At 36.8% G+C, this 26,510-nt stretch overlaps 2 protein-coding genes and 1 pseudogene across 7 annotated transcripts in view; 2 read left to right on the top strand and 1 right to left on the bottom strand.

Annotated features, from left to right (window-relative positions):
* The window catches only part of LOC139444397 (HEAT repeat-containing protein 5B-like), a 127,396-nt gene extending 123,404 nt beyond the window's left edge, over nucleotides 1–3,992 (top strand). For all 5 annotated transcript variants that reach the window (XM_071225365.1, XM_071225361.1, XM_071225363.1 and 2 more), the window contains one exon: nucleotides 794–3,992. In XM_071225365.1, coding sequence (XP_071081466.1) covers nucleotides 794–1,116 — 323 coding nt within the window. In that variant the 3' untranslated portion in view covers nucleotides 1,117–3,992. The remainder of the gene's footprint in view (nucleotides 1–793) is intronic.
* A 4,803-nt stretch (nucleotides 3,993–8,795) lies between these two features.
* On the bottom strand, nucleotides 8,796–18,917 carry LOC139443416 (putative deoxyribonuclease TATDN3). 2 transcript variants are annotated; one of them, XM_071224406.1, is made up of 12 exons: nucleotides 18,734–18,917; nucleotides 18,082–18,114; nucleotides 17,694–17,767; nucleotides 16,918–16,963; nucleotides 14,801–14,839; nucleotides 13,614–13,676; nucleotides 12,943–13,020; nucleotides 12,768–12,799; nucleotides 12,270–12,325; nucleotides 10,295–10,407; nucleotides 9,935–10,015; nucleotides 8,796–8,963 (listed from the first exon to the last, which is right to left on the bottom strand). In XM_071224406.1, the coding sequence occupies exons 1-12, from the start codon at nucleotides 18,833–18,835 to the stop codon at nucleotides 8,814–8,816; spliced, it is 867 nt and encodes a 288-aa protein (XP_071080507.1). In that variant the 5' UTR covers nucleotides 18,836–18,917; the 3' UTR covers nucleotides 8,796–8,813. The 2 variants fall into 2 exon arrangements, with proteins under 2 accessions (XP_071080507.1, XP_071080508.1); XM_071224407.1 differs by lacking the exon at nucleotides 8,796–8,963 and adding an exon at nucleotides 9,187–9,300.
* Nucleotides 18,918–18,970: 53 nt separating this feature from the next.
* On the top strand, nucleotides 18,971–23,405 carry LOC139444192 (uncharacterized; annotated as a pseudogene).
* Nucleotides 23,406–26,510: the final 3,105 nt, after the last annotated feature.

Genomic DNA, 26,510 nt, shown 5'->3' with positions numbered 1-26,510 from the left:
TGTCCAAGATGTCCCTAGATAGCTGGCATATTTGCCCATGTGTAAGTACGCTTTCAAAGACAGCAGTTGTCAGTTGGTAGAATGGAGATAAACCTGTTTTTAAATTTGGGGTAGCTATATGTTAATTAGAAAGCTCTTATATATATTCTCTCGAAACAAAGTCAGGGACCACCCGATTCTTAAAATTCTTACGAAGTCTCTACCTCTATTACATCTCTGCCATAAATCCTGTATTCCTTCTTATTATAGTTATTCGGTCATGTTACTATAATTGTGCCATAACTGATCAACTACTGTAATATGAAAGAATCAGGTGATCCTTAACTTTTGTTGAGTAGTATACATCAAGCTAACAGGCTCGACTCGAAATTAATATAAGAAGTAGCTAATGGAATTTTAAACAGATAGTTTTATTTCCTAAGTCACTCGTATTTTATCTGCCTATTCTGTGCTAAATGTCTTCTTCATCCCTCCATGTCAGAAAGATTAGATCTGATTGGTCCACGTGATCTTCATAAAATACTTGGAGGGAAATAAATTTCTCAGCAAGGGAAGAAATCTAGCAAGTCAGGCTGCACTTGGATTTTTGGGAGGCAAAATCTCTTATACCCTGCTTCCAAGCAAAAAGCTGCACACTCTTTCCGAGTCAGTGGAAGTCTTGTGACATAGGGCAGATCAATTGAACAGCTGTTTTCTATCAATTTTGAATTTGTTTGTATTCTTTTACAGTGTCATATGAAAACATGTCGTTAAGATACAATTTACATAATATTCCAACCTTGTCTTGTTCCAGGTGTGACACTGCTAGCCCTCCTGGTTCCCATCCTCATCTCATATCTCCTCGAGGAGAAATCCCTGACCACAGCGGGCCAGTCGTCAAGAAGCCTTCACGGTGAAGCACTACAGAAGATCATGAAGATCGGGCCTTTGTACCAAGAACAATTCAGAACTGTCATGAGTATGTCTGCTGACCTCAAACCTCGGTTAGAAGCTGCTGTGAAGATTAACCAAGCCGCGATAACAAGAGCAAAGTCACAACCGACAACCAAGGTTATATCAGAACCAGTTAAACCGACTATTACCCTAAAGACAGATTTTAGTAATTTCACTGGATAGAACTCCGTTTGGAAGAGATGTGGACTTCATGCTATGGATCTGTCGGAGGTTCACATCAGATATACTTCAAATTATGTATATATTTGAAGAAAATCTTGGGTTTTCGTGATATGTGAACAGAGTTGTGTACAGACAGGATATTTATATGTGTATGATATTCCCTTGCCACGTCAAATTTGTGGTTTTCGACATCAGTAGCAAAGGGGCTATGTATATTATTGTACATTTCCCTCTGAACTTGCACACCTACGCAATGTCTAGTCAGCAAGTTTCAAACATCACGGTTCGAGTATCCAAACTTGTTAATTAACTGTTGATATTCCACTGCCAACACTAGAGCTTGACAATATTATAGCGCAAAATGGTTAGCATCATGGACCATGTTAATTCATTCGAATGCATAGACACTGTGTGAACATATGGCAAGGACGTTTCTATTGATTTAAATTCCTTGAAATCTAAACCTGAAGAAACCAATCACTTTTTAGTCACTTTTTAAATGATCAAATCCATGATATATTACCAATGGTTGTGTACAGTCATATGCTTATGGATGTGAAATTTGGCACACAGAGACCATTGTGCTTGTAGGTTTTAGATAGTAGATTGTTTCAGCAAATGTTAATGTGTCATGTCTGTTACAACATTAATAGATTCCATCAGTTATTTCTATAACCATTATCATGTATCATAATTCTCTGAAGGATATTTTGTGCACCTGTCCTTTTAAAACTTCTAGGTGTCACATTATTTAAAATCTTATTATTTTAGAATAGATATCATTGTCTTACCATGTCATGTTTGACTTCAAAGCAAGGCACACCAATTACTAAACTGGTTTCTTTATTAAATAAATTTGGATTATATTTATAGCAAAATAGTCCCTTTTAAGGATTATGCTGGAAGTCAGAGAGTTGTTACTCGTTATTGATGTTGAACTTTGGTTCTCAGGGAGAAGAAATTTGCAAACTGAAAATATTAAAAATGGCACATCCATTTACCTGTGAAATTAAGTCTGTATATGTTAATTGTTGAGTTTATATAAAATGATGTAAATGAAATATTTCTCATTGATATGATTTGAAAGAGACATTACATCTGCCATTGGTAAGCTACGAAATTATGGAAGTGGATTTTAGCAGTTTGTATATTTGTAAATAGTTGTGAAAGAGAAAGTTGACTGATTATGGGGAAAGTAACTTTATATATAAAACCTATTTTGATATTATACGGGGATATGTGTTGAAGCTGGTATCATTTCTGATGGGGAATTAGTTCCAGATGATTTCAGAAGACGTGATTTGTGTTCGTGTCCGATGAATGAGAGTGCCACATGGTTGTAGCAAGGCATCATGACGTCAGTGTTTAAACTGAATAAGTCTACGCAGTTATTGAGTGGCAGTTTAAGTCAGGGTCTAGGAATGCATATCTCATGAATGTATGCAATGGTTTATGGACTGAACGAACTCAAGATTACACTGTTAAAACTCTACGCAAGAGCACACAATAAAAGCCTGGGACTGGGTAATGAATGAAAGTATGAGATGATATGTCGTCCAAACTACTGCAAGATTTCACACACGTATTTCTCGGCAGACACGCAGATCCATATAATGATATCCTACAATTTGGTGAAGTATATTTTAACCTCTATCGATTTGTAGTTTTATTAAATGGTATCCACCATCTTTCATGTTAAACTCTTTGCTTATGGAAGGAGCAATATTTTTATGACGATCTTAATGTTACCAGATCATAATGTGACTAAAGACACTCTTGCAATGTTCGTAACATTGTCCTACTAGATAGGATTGGAAGCTATGCTAGTACTGGTGATTGTTTAATGGCCAGCTTTAAGTGAAAGGATTAGTTCAAGTTTAACACTGATAAGTAGGGATGATGAACAAAAACAGTGCATCCCATTTAATGTCTGGTAAATGCAGCTGTTTTTTATTCATGGAAAGATCTTACAACGATTGATTGGGAAAAGATGTCTGTTTAACTATTGCACTAGGACGTAATGGCACTTGCAGTTTCTCCTTCCCCACTGTGGGTCAGCGCTAGTGTTAATATTTATACTGGAGGCAATTCAGAGTTTGTGCTATTTATTAATGTGAGTTAATTTTTTAAAGTTTATTGTTTTTTCTTATGTATATTCATATCTTTGTAAATTCTGTGCAGTTATACAAAGATGTTTATTTTCAATGTTTTTCGTCACAATAAAATAAGACTAGTGCTAAAACATCAGTAAGATTTATTGTGGATATGTATATGTGACAGAACAGCAGCTTAAAACAGTTATACTCGGTTTTCTAGAACAGGTCAGATAATAATATAACACAGTATGGGTTTATATTAAATGTTATGATTTTATGGTACATTCCAGTTATATATCTGAGGAGGGTGAACACCAAAAATATTTGTTGGCCCTTAATTTTAGACATTGGAGAAATGCAGAAAAATTGACCTAGGCATAAAATGTGATGGATACTTTCTGAGATATTTCAACTTATATTGAACTCCATTGAAATTGTAATAAACAAAAGTCATCTATTTTCAACAAATTAAAAGGGTGTGGTCACAATTTCATGTCATTTTTCAAATCTGTAATCACTTTTAGGGCCCAGATTGTTCATCTGTGATTCATGACTGAGTGCTTTCTTAAAGTTTGTATGTGCTTTTAATGTTAAGTTTATGTAAATATTGTTGTTGCTATGTGGAAAAGAGCTTTGTACAAAGTATTATGTAAACCCTATGTGTTATATCATGTGTTTGTACTTTTGTTTGCTATATGGAACAAATTTATTTGCTTGATTAAAAAAATGCTTAATTGAGTTTTAATGAATGCCTCTGGAATGTAAATAAACATTGAAATATCTTACAATATATGTCTTATTGTGTCATGTATTTTGTGAAAACAGTGTACAAAGAAAGGAAACGTTTCATGCTTGGACAGATGGAACAAATCTGTGGTATGGACCAGAAACCATTCGGCCTTGTATGGAAGAGACATCATTTGGTCTTGTATTGAACACAAATCATTCAGTTTTATATGAGAATTGAAACCACCCGGCCTTGCATTGAACAGAAACCACTCGGTCTTGTTAGCAACAGAAACCACTCGGCCTTGTATTGAACAGAAACCACTCTGCCTTGTATTGAACAGAAACCACTTGGTCTTGTTTGCAACAGAAACCACTCGGCCTTGTGTGGAAGACATCACTTGGTCTTGTTTGAAACAGAAACCACTTGGCCTTGTATTGAACACAAATCATTCAGCTTTATATGAGAACAGAAACCACTCGGCCTTGTATTGAACACAAACCACTTGGTCTTATTTGGAACAGAAACCACTTGGTCTTGTTTGCAACAGAAACCACTTGGCCTTGCGTGGAAGACATCACTTGGTCTTGTTTGAAACAGAAACCACTTGGCCCTGTATTGAACACAAATCATTCAGCTTTAAATGAGAACAGAAACCACTCGGCCTTGTATTGAACAGAAACCACTTGGCCTTGTCAGGAAGACATCACTTGGTCTTGTTTGGAACAGAAACCACTTGACATTGTATTGAACACAAATCATTCAGATTTATATGAGAACAGAAACCACTTGGCCTTTGTTTGGAACAGAAACATCTTGGTCATGTATAAGCACACCTCACCAGTTAATATGACAGCTTTCTGAATGTCTACAAACCATTACAGTCATTTACTAAACATTAATCCCCATTTCACCTCACTTTATCTGACCTGAAACAAGTTTATTTTTGGGGCTAATGGTTTGATTATAAATGGCAGCTTACTGTGCCAAACAGCAAAACCAAGTTGACAAAATGCTCATTCTCAGTTGAAGGTCCAAAAAATGTATGTTAGTAATAATTTACACACAAGCATAAAGAGATATGTCCGTAAAGTTAAAAGCGAGATAGATGTCACAGACAACAATAATGTCAACAAGTAGCTTATTTACTGTAGTTTATAGTACTATGTAACAATTAGCAGTAAATTCTAAAATGTTTTAGTAATATAAACAATCTAATATGTGATAACCATAATTAATTACTTAATATATGATAACTAAAAATCGATTTCGTTATATCTGGGCAACTGTCTTCAGAAAGAAAGTAAAGCGTTTAAAGGCGTTGCGCGAATCAACAGTGGAACCAGTTTATTACCATTTTGAGAGACTGGAGCCCAGTCAAATGTCTGGTGAGAGAGTTGCGTCCCTTGTTCAAATTCATACGCCGATAGTTAAAATGAATGTTTCAAAATTCATTTTGATGACAAGATATTTGAATATTACAAGGGTTAATGGGTCCTATGATGCTGCATGGATGTTAAACGTAAAATTCTCCTTCCAAAAAGAATGCACTCTATGTTGTCTCCATGACAACGTGAACGGCATCGGAAGTTGTGACCAGGCTCACCAGCCTTCACTCAAGTCAAAACCTAGGTGTGATCATTCACAAACACTGTTAAGACCCAGCTCATATTTGCAAGATGTCGGCAGGCGGACGAAAATTGTCTCCCGGAGAAGCCCGTGATTTGGGCGAGCAGCGAGAATCGTGGTGTGCTGTTGAACTTAAAAAGGAGCAGGATTGGTGCCGCAAAGAGAGAAAACACAACAAAGAATTATTTTCGAGCACCGTGTTTGAGGAACGTGCTCCAGAATATGAGCCGAGATGCACGTTCAGTGTTGATGCACCGACACATAGAGAACGACGTCATTTCAAAAAGCAGTGTGAGTATCTAAGCCATAAGCATTGTGAATTAATAAATCTAATTTAATAATCAAAGTGGATTCACAAAATTACTGTTACTCACATCTGTACCTGCCTGCTACAACTCTGTTATGAATTATAATACAGATAATTATCAAGAATTAGTGGTCCTACCATAGATCAAGTGAACCACTTTAAAAACGCTAAAAACACATAACCAATCAGAAAAGATGTGTTTTTGTGCTCAGGTCCATCTTTCCAAACACTTAAAATGAGATATGAACCCCTACAACAACATTGGAGTTCTTTAGGACCTAAAAGTAAAATGTGGATTGTTCTGTATGAGAACAAACAGCACTTGCAATGCCAAACTTGAACCTACAAATTGAAACATGACAAATTGTGCACAATGTCTTGGTCAGGTTTATGCAAAAATTCTCAAAAGTGTGTGTCTATAAGGGCCGTTACGATTCACTCGCGTATTCGGTGAATCGAACCGTATCCATTCATGAATTGAATTCGTTATTCATGGCCACTAGAACAGAATATTTATGAATATGCAATCATGTGCATTTACATACCCTGTACCTAAAACATCCATAAGAACATATGATATGCGTAGATTTCTTTAAACATGTTAAAGACAACACTCTTATAATATAATATTTGACAGGAATTTGGTCACTGGTCATTGTAGCATTTGAGCAGATACTAAGACTAAGTACCTGGACAAGTGCAGTATATAAATGTATAATATAGAAAATTAACAAACCATGTCAAATAATTTATGTTGTTAATGTTTCATTGAATATAACAAATAATACATCAACTGATGACTTATTATTGTATTCGTGAATTAATATTCGTATTCATTATCCTATATTCGTGATAGGAATCATATTCACCTCATAGTGTATTTGTTGCAGCCCTAGTGTATATATTTATTATTTTCTGTATTTTACTTTACTTTGCAGATGATGGCCAGCTGAAGATTTAAGCACATTCTACCATCACAAATCCAGCCTCAGTATCTCCTGTCATTTCATAACCAGATGTCTCAGAGTTGTGCTTCAACATTTTTGTTTTAGCAGAATTCCTACAGCTGCAGACAACTTGTGTTTTCCCACGTTCTCTTTGAATCATGTTAGTGATATAACTGAAAGTAAGGTCAACAATGTTCCTGTTCCTCTATTAGCCGACACAATTTTCACGTATATATCCAAGTAATCTGTAACGCTGAAACCACGCATGTCATGCATCTCTTCATGAGATGATGGCAGACATGGTTAAAGCTGTGCATTGTTTTCCCTAGAGGGATTTACAGAATCAAATGTGTATCAGAGGGCTAAATCAAATGTTTCTTTTTAATAACACAATCATACATAGTTAATGATTATCCTTCATTTTGACAATGTTGCCTGTACCAGTCCATGTATGGTTTTTATGCATCATACTTCAATATTCAGGTTTATCTGCTTGTTATCCACATATATGAACCACCATAGTTTATGAAGGTACACTGAAAAAAGGTAATATTTTGTGTACTGGATAGTTTTCAGAAAGGTATTATTATTATTAAAGGCCCCTAAAAAATAAATAATGTTCAATTCAGTAGATGTCATTACATACGTATTAAATGCCATTTTTTAAATGCATATGTTTTAAAAAGAATATTTTCCTGAGCATGTTGAATGTCATATCCGTCTTGCTTGATGGACTTTTGAGTTAGTGTCTTAACTAATTATATTTGGGTTGCATTTAACCTTTAAGGCTTTTAACAACAAACAGTTGTGATGTTTGTGAATCGCATTCAAATTAGATCTTAGTGGTTGCTATCGCTAAATAAACCTAAGAGATGAGCACTAAGATATGATTTTAATGAGATTGGATGTTTGGCCTCTGTGCATGTATGTGTCAGAATCAGTGTTGTGTGGTTTAGTGTCTGTAGTGTTGTGGAAGATGGATAGAAATACCATGAAAAGTGTAGTCAATGATTGGTAACAATTAGCAGCTCAGCTAATTGGAAGCTCAGAATCATGTGAGTACAGGTAGTTATTTATCCTGACAGATGATTATTTGAGATGTTCACAGTCCGTGTTAGTGGTCACATTTTCGAATGTAACAGTACAGTATTATACTACAGTATTCACAGCCTAGTGATTGTATTGTTTTTGTGTCATGTCAAATCAGTATTCAATCAAGTCTTGGCTTTACTACAGTCAATTGTTGATTCAATGTTAGTGAAATATCAAAATGAGTGAGTCTTTCAGATAATTCATGATGCATCAGTATTAATGGCTTGTTTACAAGCTTGCATGGGGTATATGAAATGTAATGCATTCTCAATGTCACAATCAACAGTATTATTCAGTTGTTGTTTTTCCAGTAATATACATTTACAAACATGCTTGTTTTGAATCACTTTTGTGTGCACATTCCTGTAAATAATAAAGCTGATTTTTCACAAATCTGTTTTTGTTGTCAGGGGGTATACAAGTGAAAGAGAGAAGAAATAAACTGCACATTTTAGGTGAACACAAATTACCCGTGTGGTGATTACAAACACACATGCTTGTATGGGTAGACTACAGAGTGGGGGGGCATGGGTGGCCCAGTCGTCTAAGGCGCCGGGATTTGCTGTGCGGAGTTGCGTCCCTTGGGCACGCTAGAAACCTATGATTGTGGGTTCCAATCCCGATTCGCCCCGATTATGTTTCTAGGTTTGTCAGCACCATACCCGTGCTCTTGGGTTACACCGAAGTGGTAAACGTCTGAGACCTGCATTAAGCTGACACGCTGTGATATAACTGGAATACTGTTAAAAAGTGGTGTTAAACCCAACTCACTCACACTACAGAGTGGGAGAGGGATAATCATTGGATAAGCCATATGATTATCCAACCATAAAGATTGAAATACACGGCTGACATTCCTGACAGACTAAGCACACAAGACAGACCATGTATTATTTTATTTACATTCTTTTTACAAGGAAACTTGCAAGTTTTGGAAACAGTTTAATAGCATTCTGTGTTGTAATCTGCCTCACATCAGAAGGGTCCATCTTCTTTACTTTAGCGATGTATTCACAGGACAGGACGATATTGGACGGGGTGTTGCGCGTCTGGCATGAAGAGAGCAATGGTATAGAGCACATTGTCTGGATGTATCATAAAAGGATCACATGAAATGATGACAGTTGTCAACACTCTAAAATGTCAAAGTACTTTCTTCTCCATTAATGTTTTCATCTAAGAATTATTGTTCACAAAATCCTATTCACATGTATGCAATAGTGATCAATTAAGAGCACATATTGTCCGGATGTATCACAAAAGGATCATATGAAATGTCAAAGTACTTTCTTCTCCATTAATGTTACTGTTCACAAACTCCTATTCACATGTATGCAATAGTAGCGGTGTCAGGATAAGTGATGTGGGGATGTCTTGAAGTTTATTCTAGAAGTAACAAGAAGACAATGTAATCCATATCCCTGCCCTTCTTAATGCTCATAAAATCACACAAAAAAGTTCACATATGTCACATATATGTGAGTATACCAAATTACTAATAAAAAATATGGTTAGTCCAAAAGATAGTGACATGACAAATCCTGAAGTGAATGGGAGTTTCACAAAGAACTACTGAATGGTTTGTGTTATGCTCTGGAAATGAAAAGTGATGATCTGAGTGACGGACAGAGCCATACTTAGGGGATAATTACGTATTGATTCTCCATAACGCATTAGGAAGCAACCATTTGATTTTGGGGAGGGAGATTGTTTCTAACAACATAATTAAGCCCCTGTGTCTCTGATTTGTTTACACATATGCCATGTGCCCTTTTCTTGCAGACTATATGAAAGTGCCCAAAGAACACAAGCGGTTGAGCATCTGTTTATGTTTGAAAAAAGAATTGAGCTCCTAAAAATTAAAAAAATTATGCTGATCTCAAAACGAAATTTCCTAACAACCTCCCTCCCCCACCACACACACACACACACTGACACACACACACTGACACACACACACCCACCCCAGCGGAAATAAAATGGTTGCTACCTAAGTGTGACCCCAAATGCAGAATGTCACCTGTTTGACCGGGGCCAGGGCAGGGGCATCAGTCTCAAGGAGAAGGTGATCTATAGGAATCTGCCGCACAAACTTCTCTCTCTGACAACAAAAACATATATAATGATTGTCTCCGAGTGGTATGTATTAAGGGTTCATGTGTGAATTTTTCACAACTGAAATCTGTTCTTAGTTTGACCCATCATCACTGATTACCTAGGACAAAGAAGGTCTCTTATATTGTGGTAAACAGACAATGCATGTAGAGACATTACTTACAAAATCTACACTGATTGTATAGATCAGTTACTATTCCCATTGAACATGTGGGGGAAAAGTATAAATAATGAATGAAAGAGCTTCAACACTCGGTGGACTCACGTCTTCTGTCCTAGTGACAGAAGGGGGAATGGAGAAGTAGAAGCCGGCCTTCACCCCCTCCATGCCCACCGATGGCTTCCCGTCAAACGCATGCATCAATACCTTGCTGGCACCTGATAAGGCAAAACATATTTTCACTGTAACTGACGAACAATGTAATGAGATTTGTAAATACAGTGTGTTAATTTTCTGCTGAGATAAAGAATCATATATTGCCCTTACATTCAGAACACACCTGGATCATATCGACAATCCTAGTGTTCCTACAACATCACTTTAAAGAATTGGAAATTATGAAACCAATCTCATTAAAATCAGATCTTAGTTCTCGCTACCGCTAAACAAAGATCTGAAGACATCCCATAGGGGTCACGTCAGAATGACCTTTCATCCGACCAATCAGAGCGTCGCTTACCAGATCATGAAAGTGACAGTCGGAATGTGATTTCTAATCATACAACCTCGAAAACATTAACACGGGGTATTCCGAACGATAGTTCGGGTTTAACGACTGAATCCATACAATCTAGACCATCTATTAGCCATTCCAGAATGTTCTTTTGTTCAGGTGTCAAATTTGTAATCGAGAATTTATCAAAATATGTTTCTAAGCGTAGTCCCCAATTTGAAATTAGTGCTGTAAAGCAGGAGAAAGCTGCCTTCTGATTGGCTAATGTCAATGGTCAGTCAAAGTTCGCGCAAGGTCGGTCTGATGTGACCTGTAATGGGGTGTCCTCAGATCTTTGTTTAGCCGTAGCGAGAACTAAGATCTGATTTTAATGAGATTGTTATGAAACAGGTTTTACAATATATTGATGCAAGAACAAAAGAAACTAATTTCTATCATTTTTGTATAAAGTTTAAATCCAGACCACCAAACAATTTTGTAAATTATCTAAAAAACAAATCCAAACAAACAACTAATACTTCTTCCTTGTGTGATCTTCTGGGAAGAGAAGGCCCCAAGTACCTGTGGCTGTCACCATGACTACATAATAGATGGAGAACTTACAACAGTACAGTTATTTGCTGCGGCCCTTGTGGTTTATTCTCCCTGCAGTGTTTTATTGTACCATAAACAACCCCTCGTCATTTATTTCTTACCAATATGAGACATCAACATTATTCATAATCTCTTTTAGGATGTTAATAAAATTTACAAACTTAAAAAGTAATTACTCATATTTAGATAAGGATGATTCCCTGAATACAATCTGATCTCAGCAATGCTGGACAATTCCTTGTTATGAACAGAGGGATTAAGTTTGGTATTTCCTCAATATTCTCATAAACATCAAAACAAGTGATGGCCATTAGCTCCTTATCTTACCTTATCTCCCATGACAGATTGCTATAGCACGCCCACTTTAGCGTGTTATCATTTAGCTAATGCATTTGTTTGTGTAGCCCAGCTACATCTAAGGGGAAAAACTCACTACCCTCTCCAAAATAGTGTCATCCAATTTATGACCTCACCACGTTGCGAGTATGTGTTCGAATCTCCAGAAATGACGCCAAGATAGATCAACGTTTTTTTCATGAAATAAACCAAGCCTTGTTCTTCATTGTTTTTTGCGATTTATCGCTTAGCTATCTTATATAAGGACATAAATGAACAGTAGCAGGAACAAGAGGTAGGGTCTATTTTTCTCACAACTGTTCCTTTTCAGCATGACAAAATACAGTCACAAGTCCTCTATCTGTCACAGAGCACAACCCAAGACTTAAGTTCCACGTACAGCATGTCCAAGTTTGTGGTAAACAGTTGTATGACATGTTTCCCAAATGATGAACCCACATTGAATTACTCACTTTAGCTGTGCTCTAGATTGGTGATTAATATGTCCTCATGCAATGAATTCAAGTGTTGTTGCTCATGCTATCAACCACACGTTCCTCTGGTACACACTTGCTGATTAGTGCCTCCGAACAACATTAACTTGATAACGAACGTCGTCCAATATATGACAGTTACCTAACTCCTTGAGAAGTGCTATGGTCGGCCTGCCTGCTGATCGGGAATGCACATTTCTGTGAACAGATTGCAGATACAATAATTAAACAAATATAAAAACAGAGTGAGTGAGTGAGTATAGTTTTACGCCGCTTTTAGCAATATTCCAGCAATATCACGGCGGGGGACACCAGAAATGGGCTTCACACATTGTACCCATGTCGGGAATCGAACCCGGGTATTCGGCGTGACGAGCGAACGCTTTAACCACTAGGCTACATATAAAAACAGATGAAAGGTAGTTAGTTTGTAATAATTTTGAATACTTCTTAATACTGACTCGGTTGATGCATGTCATTGTATCCCAATTATGTAGATTGATGCTCATGATGTCAATCACCGGAATATCTGGTCCAGACTTGATTATTTACAGACCGCCTTCATATAGCTGGTATATTGCTAAGTGCAGCGTTAAACAACAAACAAACAAACAAACAAACAAACAAAAAACAAACTTACAAAGGAAGATCATGCTTCTGAGCAATCTCCACCTGAAAAAAAACAAAAAGCAAACATTAACAATTTCTATTTACATGATGAAACACTGATACACAAATATCTGAAGACATTTTACCATGGTTACTTACAAATCATGTTTGGGGGCCAGCTGATGCCAGCAGCATCCCCTACCCACCTGTCTTGTCAACACAAGTTTCTGCATCTCTTTGTCACCCTCCTCTCGACAAAACCGGGGAGTAAAATCAAGCCCAACCTAAGAACAATAAAATAAACCTGAGAGTTGAACACCAAGTTGCATATTCTCATAAAGGAATATTTCTTGTCAATATACTCAAAATTTAATGATATCAAATTGAGAATATTTATCCAACAATATCTTTACAGTGTGTGAGTGAGTGAGAGAGTTTGGTTTAATGCCGCTTTTAACCGTATTCCAGTCATTTTACGGCGTGTCAGCTTAATGTGGGAGGAAAGCCCGAAGTGATGCAGGTCTCAGACGTTTACCACTTCGGTGAAACCCACGAGCACGGGTATGGTGCTGACAAACCTAGAAACATAATCGGGGTGAACCGGGATTCAAACTCACAATCATAGGTTTCTGGCGTGCCCAAGGGACGCAGCTCTGCACAGCGAATCACGGCGCCACCCGTGCCCCCTTATCTTTACAGAGACTTGGACTAATGTTACTATATCATATGACAGACACATAGCAGTACAAGTACTAATTTCACCTATCATCTCAACATGACTGATGTGATGTCTTAGTCATAACTTTGTGCTAGGATCCCTCAATATTTGCTAAACCATTATTTTTTACAATATATGTTCAATTATCATATTTCTCACCTCCCCAACTGCACCGAGTCTGCCATGATGTTTGTCGATCAACGCCTCTGTATTGGTGATATCCTGGCAACAGAGTGTACACACCATATAACAATGGCTCCAAAACCTGCATGAAATCATTCAATAATAAGACACACTCGTCCGTATTCCCATCATCCGTCAATTTTATAGGTTGTCACATTATACTAAAAATAATTGTATAATTGTTCGAAATACCTGCCTGCCCGACCGTCCGAGACGGGTTGATTTGAACTCCGGCTGCCAGATTTTCAAATCCCCCTGCACGACGGTCGGGTTATATTTCATATGTGACAATATTCTAAATATTTCCTGATGATAATCATTAATTCACATGTAAAGATGAATGATAAAATGTAACCAAAAAAGAAATCCTGTTAGCTTATCCTGAGAAACATATGATTCTAGTGGGCAGGCAGATTTTAGTCAGGGCTGGCAAGTATTTCAGCTAGCCAGTCCTGTGGTCCGGCTGAAATTTTTGGGAGTTTCATACCCTGATAATAACAGTAGATCAAACTCATTTGATGATATATATTCCACAAAAAAATAGAACATAAATTGCCAATCACAAAACGCAAAGCTCCTTTTCAAGCTTGGGGTACCTGGAATCAGGGAGGACGGAGTGGAAGAGAACAATCTCATTAAAATCAGATCTTAGTTCTCGCTACCGCTAAACAAAGATCTGAGGACATCCTGTTAGGGGTCACATCCAAACGACCTTTCACCCGAACAATCAGAGCGTCGCTTACAAGATCATGAAAGTGACAGTCGGAATGTGATTTCTAATCGTTCAACCTCGAAAACTTTAACACGGGGTATTCCGAACAATAGTTACGGGAATAACGACTGAATCCATACAACCTAGAACATCTATTCAACCATTCCAGAATGTTCTTTTTTTCAGGTTTCAAATTCTTAATCTAGATTTTGTCAAAATATGTTTCGAAGCCTTGTTGCCAATTTGAAATTAGTGCTGTAAAGCATGAGAAAGCTGCCTTCTGATTGGCTAATGTCAACTTCTTGTCAGTCATTCCATTGGTCGGTCAAAGTTCGCACAAGGTCGGTCTGACGTGACCCGTAATGGGGTGTCCTCAGATCTTTGTTTAACGGTAGCGAGAACTGAGATCTGATTTTAATGAGATTGGGAAGAGAAGGTCCCTCAACATTACCTGCAAATTGGCACTTCGTCTCTCCTGGGTTGGATCTCCCTGCATGAAGATTTAGTAAATTTTACAATGAATTGTACATTTATACACTCTTTTTTGAGTCTTTCTTCCCTATCCATGAGCATTGTCTTCTGACACTTGACAGTGAACGTTACTTAATATGGTTCTGTATCACTGTTTAACTGCTGTATATCCTATATGTTTGTTGCCTTTATAGGCTAGGGATTTGCACCTCACCATCCAACTGTGGGATAAATGGATAGTGTGATAATAAGTTTAAAAATTTGTAAATTTTACAATAAATGGTATATTTACATACTTAACCTATCTCACACACTATATGCCCAGCCGTCCATCCCCGCATCACAATTCCACTAGCCTATTTAGCTCTAGAAAGAGAATGAGTAGAGTGGAGAAATCCTGTGTTCAGCGCATGAAGGTGGACCGGCATGAAAAGCGTGCATGACCCAGATTATTGGGAGGTGACTGTTAAGTGTTTGATGCTACCTGACTTCATAACTACCAACTACCAACTAACAGATAGAAGTGGTTGGTCACTGGATTTACTTCTCAGCTTGTAGAACGCCATCAGACAACGCTAACAGTGATGTAATGCATATGTGCGTACAGTAAGGGAGGTAACTCTCAAGCCATCAATATGTAACAGTGACCATGGTGACGCTAGGTGTTTTTGGGCGGATTGATTTTTTCAGAATCTGGAAACCTTTCTTTAGGCACATTTCCACTTTGGATCAAAAGAAGAATGAGAAATGCATAGTGGGAGGTTTACAAATTAGGTTTGTTTTACACATGCTAGATATGGCAATGTGGCATCATACAAGAACTTGACAGGGTGCAGGGAACTGCAGGGTTATTTCTTATTCACTCCCAGCAGTTAGAATTTTCAACGAAGTTACAAAACAAGTATTTTGTCAGGCTGGTTAATGCCAGTTGTATGGGTGTTTAACTCATGCTGTGAAATGGGTGTGCATTAGTGTAGAAATTAGGGCTGGGACGGATAACTTGGGTACTCTGGTCGGGTGGGTCCAGAGTAGGACCCGGGTACCCATAGAACTACCCGGACCCATTGTTAGTCACGTGATATATTGTGTAATGACAAAAACTCACTATAGCTCAGTGGTTACACTACGAGTTGCTAATGTTTGCATTTCTTTCTGAAAATGCACACATTCCTTTTGACTTGTATATGTTTGAGTAAAGATAAAGCTTCAGTCAACTTTAGTGAATGCATGATCTGATTGTATGATACATATATCTAAATAGTTTTGCCAGGGCTGCGGTAAAACAATTACCAATCAGACATTTTGTTCCCTACTCTTGAAACTTGCAGTGGGTACCTGGGTAGAATCGGGTAATGGGGGGTCGGGAACCCAAGTAGTAAATTTGGACTCGTCCCAGCCCAAGTAGAAATGAATAGTCAGTTGAATTAGATAGAAGTTCAAGTCTTTGAAAGGCATTTAGAAGTGATACACATATGGAAGAGAATTTATGGATGTCAACTTCTTTATTATGAGGAACACAACGTTTCGGAGTATATGCTAACTCCTTCGTCAGGTGAATGAATGCCAGATAGACTCACATAGACTCGTTTTCGGCTTAGTTCTCACAATTTAGAAATTGAACGTGGACGACATTATAATATTTCTCGTGAATTTAGAAAATGTAAAGTTTGTAACTTAAACCATATTGAAAATGAATATCACTTTTTATTAATTTTCCCAGCTTAGGCAAAGTTACATAGAATCTAAATTTTACATCTTTCCAAATACTCTGAAGTTTAATACACTACTGTCATCACAAGACCCTATTATCAATATGAATACAGCAAAGTACTTGTTTTATGCAAATGCTGTAAGAACACAAATACTCCAACATGTTTAATATGCTATTATGTTAAAACTGTTTTTGTTAAAACGCAAAGAAATGTATTATATCTTATACTGTTTGCACCTCAATTGTATTTCCTCTGTACAAAAAAGGCCTGTTGACAACAAGTACTGAATATAGTGAAGAAAGGAAGGAAGGTCCAGATAGAAGTTAATTAACTTTTGGAACATGAGTTTTCTGCAAGTTCTTAAAATGTGCAAACTTGACCTTACCTGAACAGGGTGAACTCCAAGACATGGAAGCACAAAGTCTGGGAATCTGAAATATTCGAAAAAATGATCTTTGATCCTGAAAATGTTGTAATTTTCCTGCTGGTGCATATACTATCCAACCTCATGTTACACAATGGAACATTTCAAAGTACTGTTTTTGACATAATAAGCGCCCAGAGTGCTCTTAAAATTAAAAGTAGGGGCCTCATATTAATATATTTTTTTGGTGTTGAAAGATTGTAAATTTCATGGTTTATGCTGACAGCCTGACATGTTTATATACGACCAGACAATACAGTGATTGACATCATTAGTGGGTGGGTGGGTTGGTCGGGTGATTGAGTGAGTGAGTGAGAGTGAGTATTGTTTTATGCAACTTTTAGCAATATTCGAGAGATATCACAACGGGGAACACCAAAAATGGGCTTCACATATTGTACCCATGTCGGGAATCGAACCTGGATCTTCATCGTGACGAGTGATACTATAAGAACTCAGCTACCCCACCGCCCCCCACTAATAATAGGATACTTGATTGACATATTTTTACCCATATGAATTTAATAGGTTTCCATTCTTATTGTTATTTGTTGTTGTTATTGTCATCTATCCGAGTAGTGACATTTGTAAAATTGTGTGGAATACAAGGAAACAAATAAGCACAGTTGAATCTTTTCTTTTTTTTCAGCAAAGCATTATACAAATCCTTTAATTCTTATTACCAGAGCAACTAATATTATAAAACTATATAATATTTTGTGTGGAACTAATCTTACCTGTCTGCAAGATGAAGGACTTGATCATACTGGTGTTCATTCTCTGCAACAACGAGGGATGCTGCCACTCCCACCTGTGACCATGGTAACCATAATTTATTGAATTCCAGTCAAAAGGAGGATCATGTTCCAATTTCGCACTGCAGTCTAGATTTAATCACTGTAATTTGTGACAGGTGTGAAACTGAGACATTGTCCAAGTGTTACCATGGTAATCATTAACTGCTTGCTTGCAAAATATAATAGAATTTGAGAGAAACAACTAGAATTAGGCCTACTCTGTCTAGATCTGGCAAGTGACATGAACATATTCTCTCATTAAATAACTAAAATGATTATTATACACGGTCTGTGATCAACTGTTAGGATATAATGCAGTGATCTTTACCTTTTTCGCCTCTGATATAACTTTTTCAATGTCCTGGAAATAAATATATTGTACAATTGAATAGCAATTAGACAGCATTATAAATAGAAATAACAAAACATTTATCTTCAAACATTTTCAAATTTATTTGTTTCCTCTTTTATTTGACTGCATCCGTGGTCTAGTGGTAGAGCATCAACCTGAGGAGAGGAAGGTCTGGGGTTTGAACCCCGTCAGCGTCATACCAATAGATGTTAACATATGGTATTTGTTGTTACCCTGCCTGGCATTCGGCATTAAGGGGCTAAAACAAGGACTGGTCGGCTCAGAGTCAGTTTACTGTGTCTGAGTGGGGTATTCATGTTAAACTGTGGCATGGCATCTCATTGGGCTAGCACTATAAAATCGTGGTTAGTCCGGACACACATATTGCAATAATCTCGTACCTAAAATAGTTAGATCTATTGTATAGACAGATCTACAGCCGTACAGGCTATGTTTAATACAAAATGTCACCAAGTAATTTAGACAACAGAGAAACTGTCTTTATTAACAACTTATTAAATTTAGAAAGAGTTATGCCTGGGACAGTTTCAGACATACTAAAGACGTTATAGTGATAGTTATTTGTTTTTTATTCCGGCCTAGAAACAAGTCAGGGCCTTGAGTCTACCTCTGTAAATACTTCATCTGTCAAATGACTGTGTACATCAACATAGCAGTCAAAGTTTTCTGTATTCATCGTGGTGTCACCTCGGCATTCTCTTTTGTTCATATGATACAACAACAATATGATTACAATTACTTCAGATCTGTGCAATAGCAGATCAACTAATAGTGTGAATATACTGCTCACGTTTTGGATAATAAACAAATTTAGAGTTACCTCCCTTCGTCGATATTTACGCGCATGCGCTAATCTAGGCGCGCACGATTTAAAATGGCTGACTCTGCCGAAAATGTGAAAATTGAATGTAGAAGTAAACGTGCGATCTCTTCTATCGTTACCGCAATAAACGAGCACATTGAACATATCGTATCAGGAAACCCTGAAGCCTCTGACGAAGACAAAGAACGATGCAGATTACGGTTTCGAGAGGTCAGAAAACTATTACACCATGACAGTACTGAACATTGAACTGTCAAAAATTACGTTTAATTTCAGACAACAGTCTACGACGAGGCCATTCCGGATTACTAATCCGCTACCTTAAAAGATTATGCACTTAGCCTTACTTTGTCCCGCGGCCCGAAAATGCCCTGTCAGGACCTCACACACACACTAACACTGGGAAAACACGATACCATTATATCAGAATGTTGATACTGGTTGTTACTAGCAGACTGCTCCTCTGTGGGGAGAGGTCTCCCAAGGAATGCTCGTACATGAAGGGAGATGGATACTCCTGGGACTTACATTGTCCGCTATTTATTATGTCAACATAGCACAATTAGTCCAATTTTAACAAACATATATTAATAATGAACAAGTACTTATTAATCTCCCTTTTTCATTTAGAAATATTTTTCGAATTTCCATGACAATATCATTTAGTTATCTACGACAAGTATTTGCCATTGCCAGACATAACTACCATCCAATGTTTGGACATTTGTAGTAAAGATTTCAGATAACATCCAAGCTTCTGTGCCAGTGTGTTTTATGACAAGCATACACATTAAATATTCCCCGATGCACAGTATGACCTAGCATGCACTTGAAATCAGGCAAACCGGTGCAACAACGTAAACTGGTTTTGGTTGAGGAAGATAGACTCGTCAGCCGTTTAGGGTTCAGGGAACGTTTCTGTATTCTGATTGGGGCTAGGGTACATTTCTGTATATAGAAACGTACCTGGGGTACATATCTATACTACCTGTGTCGACAACGACCCATTCAGCAACTTAAGGTTGAAAGTCTGTTGCTGACATGTTGCAGACAGACAAAGGTTTTACATGTTCACTATGCTTAAGTTTTCAGTATTATATGGAGCCAAGGAATTGGATAGAAAAGTGTTATGGAAATTTCCTAAAATTCTATAACACACATAACACTTCAAACTTAAAATATAGATGATTTTAATTACATTTAAATGATTTGTCCCATAAAAAGCTTAAATTGTTAATTATATTTGTTGCCAAGTTTTATGAGCAGTTTATATTTTTAAGGTATTTATGGTATATACAGTAATTTACGTTAATAACGAACACGCTTATAACAAACTGACGCATATAATGAACTGTTCTTTTTGTCCCAGTCATTTGCCATGTATTTTATCATATAAACTTGATTGATATAACAAACACACTCATAACGGATATAGCGAACTCACCTTGTGGTCCTATGTGTACTCTGTCAATGATGTTTAAGTGTGTAACAAACTGTTAATCCCTGAACTGAGCTCCACACATGTCACAATCTGCCTATCAAAACATCTGCAGCCAAGGGTGTTCAAAGCGTCAATAAACAATTGAAGGCAATTGATTTTATCATAAGTACTGACACCTTGTCCTCAGATTACACCCTCTATTAACAATAGTAACACAGTGATTGAAGTGGATATATTCTGTACATGTACAGTGCACAATTTGGTTATTTATTGAGTAACATGATGTCACATGACTTGATAAAAGATGTCTGACGGTTGAATGGCGGATATAACAAACTAAAATTAGGCGTCCCTTTGAGTTTGTTTTAACTGTAGTTTACTGTATGCAATGATTGTTCATCCCATGAAAAATAACTCACGATCAATGCCTGTTCCAGATTTATGAAACAGCTATTCAACAGAACATCCTTATAGATGGAGAAGAGTGTTCACTTGCTGATACCCACGATGAAACATCAGGTACAGGTCACAGAACTATACCCTACAGATGTACTCAGGGGATTTTGATGTTAAGAAACAGTATGTTAAGTTGATTTCTTGGTAATTTTACCAACATGTACAACAGGAACCATCCAGTCTAAAGTAATCTGCAATTAATGTCAATCTAAACAATGGCTTGTTATGCAGCATGAGAAGTGGTTTCTGGTAAATCCCCCAAAGTAAATATCAAAAGAAAATTAAATGATCGATTTAGCATGATTCATATTTAATATGATTAACCACATTAATCACAACATAGTTTATTTAATTTGATTTGCCAATATTTATTTGGATTTAGTATTAGTAATCACAATAGAAATGTTAAGGAGCATGATTATACACTACTCAAAACAAGCTAAGAACATCCACAATTGGAAGGCTGTGTTGCAATTACCCACCAGCCATTACTATAGTCTTTATATGAAAAAATCATATGTTCTTTAACTTCTTTTGAGTAGTATACTCTAACTGATATATTGTTAATTCAATTTTCAGAATTTGAACCTCTTGATGTGGACAAAAGAAATTACATCAATAATGAGTTGGTACCCAACTTTGACAGTGCTATTGTGCGTGTAGCGCGGAAACGGAAGTTCCATCCTCGATTTTGTGAAGAAGAAACCTATGAAATCATCAATAAAAAAGCCTTTTACTTGGTATGTCACTATGCACAAGTCTTTTTAATTGTTTGTCTTAATTATCCTTATCTGAAAACAAACTAGAACATTTTTCTTCTTTTCTTTTAAATTATGAGAACATATCCTCTTTAGAACATGTTTTCAACCCCTTTCATGATTTGTTTAGGATTTTTGTTGAAATGGCATTTGATTGGAATAAAAGAAGTAATCAGCTAGCCTTATGGCAAATCTGTAAACTAAGACGTAAGGAATCACACAGAGGTATTTCGTCATCACAGGCGAAGGTGGAGGTGACGAATGAAGGGAGACAACCCTTTACTCCTAAAGAAGAAGCCACTCTGCTTGCAGACCCACAACTTAAGGAAGACCTGAAGAGTGCTTCATCACAGCTTAATGCAATTGCTAAGGTGGAAATTTCTTTTGCATGTATTCCATACTTGTGGGCAGAAGTGGGGATGTTACACAGGGGATCTCCATCAGATTATGAATTGTACTACAAAGTTATCTATGATGGAGGATGGAAAAGTCATATCTACCTATGTTGAATAAGTGTGTCAACAGTATTGAAAAAAAATCTCAAACACTTTATTTTCATGGTGGTTTTGTTTCTTTAAATGTTGTTTGAAACTTTGTGAAACAATACACTGAGAACACCTTCAAAAACACATGAAGCACTCATAAAATCTACATTATCATCATCAAGTCATACAGACAGGGACAACCTTGACCTGAGAGTTTAAGCATAAGGGTTATGACCAGGACACCATCACCGTTTATTTACCGGTATTAATTTCAAACACTGGTAATAGCGACACTGTTATTGAGGGCTTTAGTTTGAAAACTATTTAGCTAATATACCTGTTATTCATTCACAATCTCATTAAATCGGATATCAGTACTTGCTACCGATGCCGCTACTCAAAGATCTGAGTCTGTCCCAATACAAGTTACATAAGAACAACCAATGAAATGACTTAAAAGAAGTTAACATTAGCTTGCTCGAGTTTTGCGGCATTAGTTTCATACTTGTGACTTGCATTCTAGACTATGCTTTGAAAAGTATTTATTCAAAATTTGAAAACTGAACAAAAGAAAATTCAGTTTTGTCTAATAGATTGCCAAGATTGTATTGCAGTACTTTCCAGAGGCTATTGAAAGTCTCTCCAGTTTCAATTGTTTGTCCCACTGAAGCAAGACATGGAAGATGATTTTGATGGCACTGGTCATCCAGCCTGTGACTGTCATTTAGAATACCACTTAACCTTTTCAAGGTTGCATGCTTTGAAAATACATTTCACATACATACTGTCACTTTCCAAATCTGGTAAGCGATGCTCTGATTGGTCAAATGAAAGGTTGTTTTTCTAGCTTTAGAGATAACTAAGGTCTGATTTTAGTGAGAGTGTCATGTAATGGGATGAACTGAGATTTTTGTTTAGCGAAAGGGGGAACTATGATCTGATATGAATGAGATTGTCATCAGTCAGCTCTTAGCATTATATATCAGGTTTCTGCAGCTGATCAGTTTGAAGCAAATGTTTGGGGAGATAACCCCAATTCCTCTCCTTCTTTTTTATTCTCAATGTGTTGTTTGTTCCAGTCTGTGACATCATCTGTAGAGAAGGCAGAGAAACTACACACGGCCGTGGGCATCCTTCAACAGCCATCCAAAACTGACCGGATCATATATGATAGTGGAAGCAACATTGCTAGCAGCAGTCTGAACACTCCATTGATCCCAAGGCTCAATGGAACAGCAGTCTCTAGCATTGCTGTGTCAGATGCGCCAAGCTCAAGGCAGCATCAAGACTATGTTGTAGAGATGTAATATAAAACATGTAGACCTCTCTCAAGCTCTACTCATGGTCAGCTTGTGCAAGGCTCCAAGTTTTGTGATATGAGACAGGGATGTTTGTTTTTAAGGTGTTCTTACTTTAATCTTTATGAAGCTTGACTTGCCAGTATCCTCTTTTCTTGTATTACTTAAAATTATGATGCTCTCTGTATGTTTTACCATCTAGAATCTATAACAGTGATACTTGATAGTGTCATGAACAAAAGTTTAATTGTTTAAAGTACTTGATTATGTTTACTAGGGGAAATTTTGTGTTGATAATATCATTTAGAAATTATTTCCAAATTGATGATACATAATAGTAAATATTTTCTTGAAGCTATTTTCCCTGAATTTCTGTCTGTATTATAGTTTTGGCGGAATGAAAATGTCAGATTGCCTGAAACATGTTTTTAAGGCTATCTTGTAATCCCCATGTATAGCTTGAAATCTGTGAGAAAAGGCAAACACAGGTCTCCCAGGCCCTGCCATTCAATGTGCAGAGTTCCACAAAGCAATCTTAGCGCTAAGACTGTTGTAAGTCTATAATGAAGTTGGGAGTTATGATGGCCTTTGTCCTGCTAAGGTAGCTTTGTGCAAGTGTCCCAGGTGATAAAATGCGATATTTGAATCTATTTTCATGTGCATGTGTCAGCAGTTTTGGATGGATTAAAAAAGAAGAAGAGAGAGACCACTACAGGTGCTGTTTAAAATAAATTATAAGTATGATTATTAATTGAGCTTTGGCGTCTTATGGCTTGGTGCCAACACCTAATTAGCAAACTTTTGTTCTGTATTGATAGTTCTGTACAGTGATCAGAATTGGCATGGATAGTTTGCCCTGTGCAACTGACCAACCCACACAACATGGACAATAAATCACAAGATGCTTGGATGACCAAATTCATTTTTGTTTTCATTTGAACCACCCAATCTAATATAAAGTTTGTAAACCATGACATAAAAGGTATAACCTTGGCATAAAAATAGCTGTTTAAGGTGAAAAATGTTAACTGTAACTCAACACATGGTTAACATTGTCTGTTTTACCTGTGCTTGGAATTTTTGTTTATGTATTTTTTTCATCTTATTGTACATTATTAAAGATATTTTGTAAATAATATATTTCGATTAATAATGAATTAAATTCATTGACAAATGATAGTTGTTATTTTCATGTAGTAATAACATTTACATGTATTAATTTTAGCTCTCCCATTTTAGAAACTTTCTATTTGCATGATACGCGACATAGCAACAATAAAATCTCAAGGTAATGTTCTACTTTGGGAGATTGTGAACCAAACACACTGGCTTTTTCCCCCACTATTTTGAATATAAGAATACAATAATGACAAAGCATTTGTGTGTTTGTTTTCTTTGAGGATTTGTTAGACTGTCACAAACCATCAAGGTTAGACACAGCAACTGATCTATACTAGTTAAAATCTGGAGGGACACTTGTTTTCTTCCAAAAGTTCAAGGTATGATAAGGGACCCGCTACCCATCCTGCAGGCGAGCCGTGATCATTAGCTCTGCAATGAAGTTGGACAAATTGCTTTTTACTTTTTTGTTTAGTCATTCTTGTGTACTTGAACATGGCAAAAGCCAAAAACATGAAAGATGAAAAAAAAATGTTAGTTGTATACCATTTGAAAATGTCTGATTATTTTCATCCTAACATAGAACTAAAAGACACAAGAGAATTACCCGTCTCAATTATCTGACGATACTGATTCCATTTGGTGAAAAAGGCAAAATAGCAGCGAAAACTATCGAATGGATGACTGAAAGTGATGACGTCAGGTGTTTCGGTTTGCCATGATTATGTTTCTTGGTTTGTCAACACCATACCCATGCTTGTGGGCTTTCCTCCGACATTAAGCTGACACAACGTGATAAAACTGAAATACTGTTCAAAGTGGCGTTAAAACCCAACCGATTCGCTCGCTCGATCCAAATAAGAAACTTGCAGCTGGTAATTGTCCTTCAACCTCATACACCCCAGACAAACACTGATGTGTGTTATTTTATATATATTGTGCACTTTGTAAAAAAAAAATGGAAACTACAACAGATTGTATAGAATAGAAAAGACCTTGAGCTAAGTTACAAAACTGTTTTATTGATATACAGTATAAAAGCACTAATAACAGACGAGACACTCCCTATCTATTGATTGCAACATGTACTGTTACATGATGCATTAGCTAGGATGTTCACAGCTGTGTACTGCATCTTCAGGCATTAAATGTGAATAGGTTACCGTATCAGAAATTTGAAGTCGATTATGATGAATGTCAATGTGTGGGGAAAAGTTGAGATTTGTTGCAAAAACAAAATTTTAGTTGAAAAAGTTGTTATTTATTCATGTTAATAGTGTTTTAAAAGGTCTTCACATATATCCCTGCTCACTGGACCCATGAAGCCACGGGGTAGAATAGGTCTTCAGGAACCCATGCTTGACATAAAAGGCGACTAACAGGATCGGGTGGTCAGGCTCACTGACAGTTGATGCATGTCATTGTATCCGAATTGCTTTGATCGATGCTCATGATGTCAATGACTGGATTGTCTGGTCCAGACTCGGATTATTTACAGACCGGTGTCATATAGCTGGAATATTGATGAGGGAGGTGTTAAACAAGAAACAAACAAGACCTTACTCACTGACATGAAGTATATGAACTAGAGAAGTGCACATAAAATCCTCCAATTGTCATTACCATCAGTATTGGACTATAGGTTAGTCTTGGTAGCATTTTCTATTATCGTTGCTGTACCAGGGGCAATGAAATTGAATAAATTGACAAACAAAAATCAATTTAGTAGTATTTCAAACTCCCAAACCAGCATTTTTGGGTTAACACCTGTTTCTTCCATGACTTCATGCTATTGACCCCTATCGTAATTAATATGTCACTAAGCAATTGAAAAAATGTTTTATGTCACATCTCAGATTTTAGAATATATATGTGATATGTTATGCTTTTGGTACTGAGCTTTAAACTTTTAACAGTTGACCAGTAAGGAAAGTTATGTCTGTCTAGAAGAGTGAGTGAGTGAGTTGGGTTTAATGCCGCTTTTAACAGTATTCCAGTTATATT

This window comes from Haliotis cracherodii, unplaced genomic scaffold, assembly GCF_022045235.1.
Source record: "Haliotis cracherodii isolate W230 unplaced genomic scaffold, xgHalCrac1.p SCAF_5, whole genome shotgun sequence".
Lineage (NCBI taxonomy): Eukaryota > Metazoa > Mollusca > Gastropoda > Lepetellida > Haliotidae > Haliotis > Haliotis cracherodii.
Note: the sequence above shows the minus strand (reverse complement) of the source record. Positions and strands in the feature narration are given on the sequence as shown.

What these genes read in the sequence shown, in the direction of transcription:
- LOC139443416 (XM_071224406.1), bottom strand. Translation starts at nt 18,835, where the DNA reads ATGAACAAAAGAGAATGCCGAGGTGACACCACGATGAATACAGAAAAC. An exon ending in CAGATGAAGTATTTACAGAG is followed by an intron (nt 18,115 to 18,733) that starts GTAGACTCAAGG and finishes ATTTATTTCCAG; the next exon opens with GACATTGAAAAAGTTATATC. An exon ending in TTGGAGTTCACCCTGTTCAG is followed by an intron (nt 14,840 to 16,917) that starts GTAAGGTCAAGT and finishes ATCTTCATGCAG; the next exon opens with GGAGATCCAACCCAGGAGAG.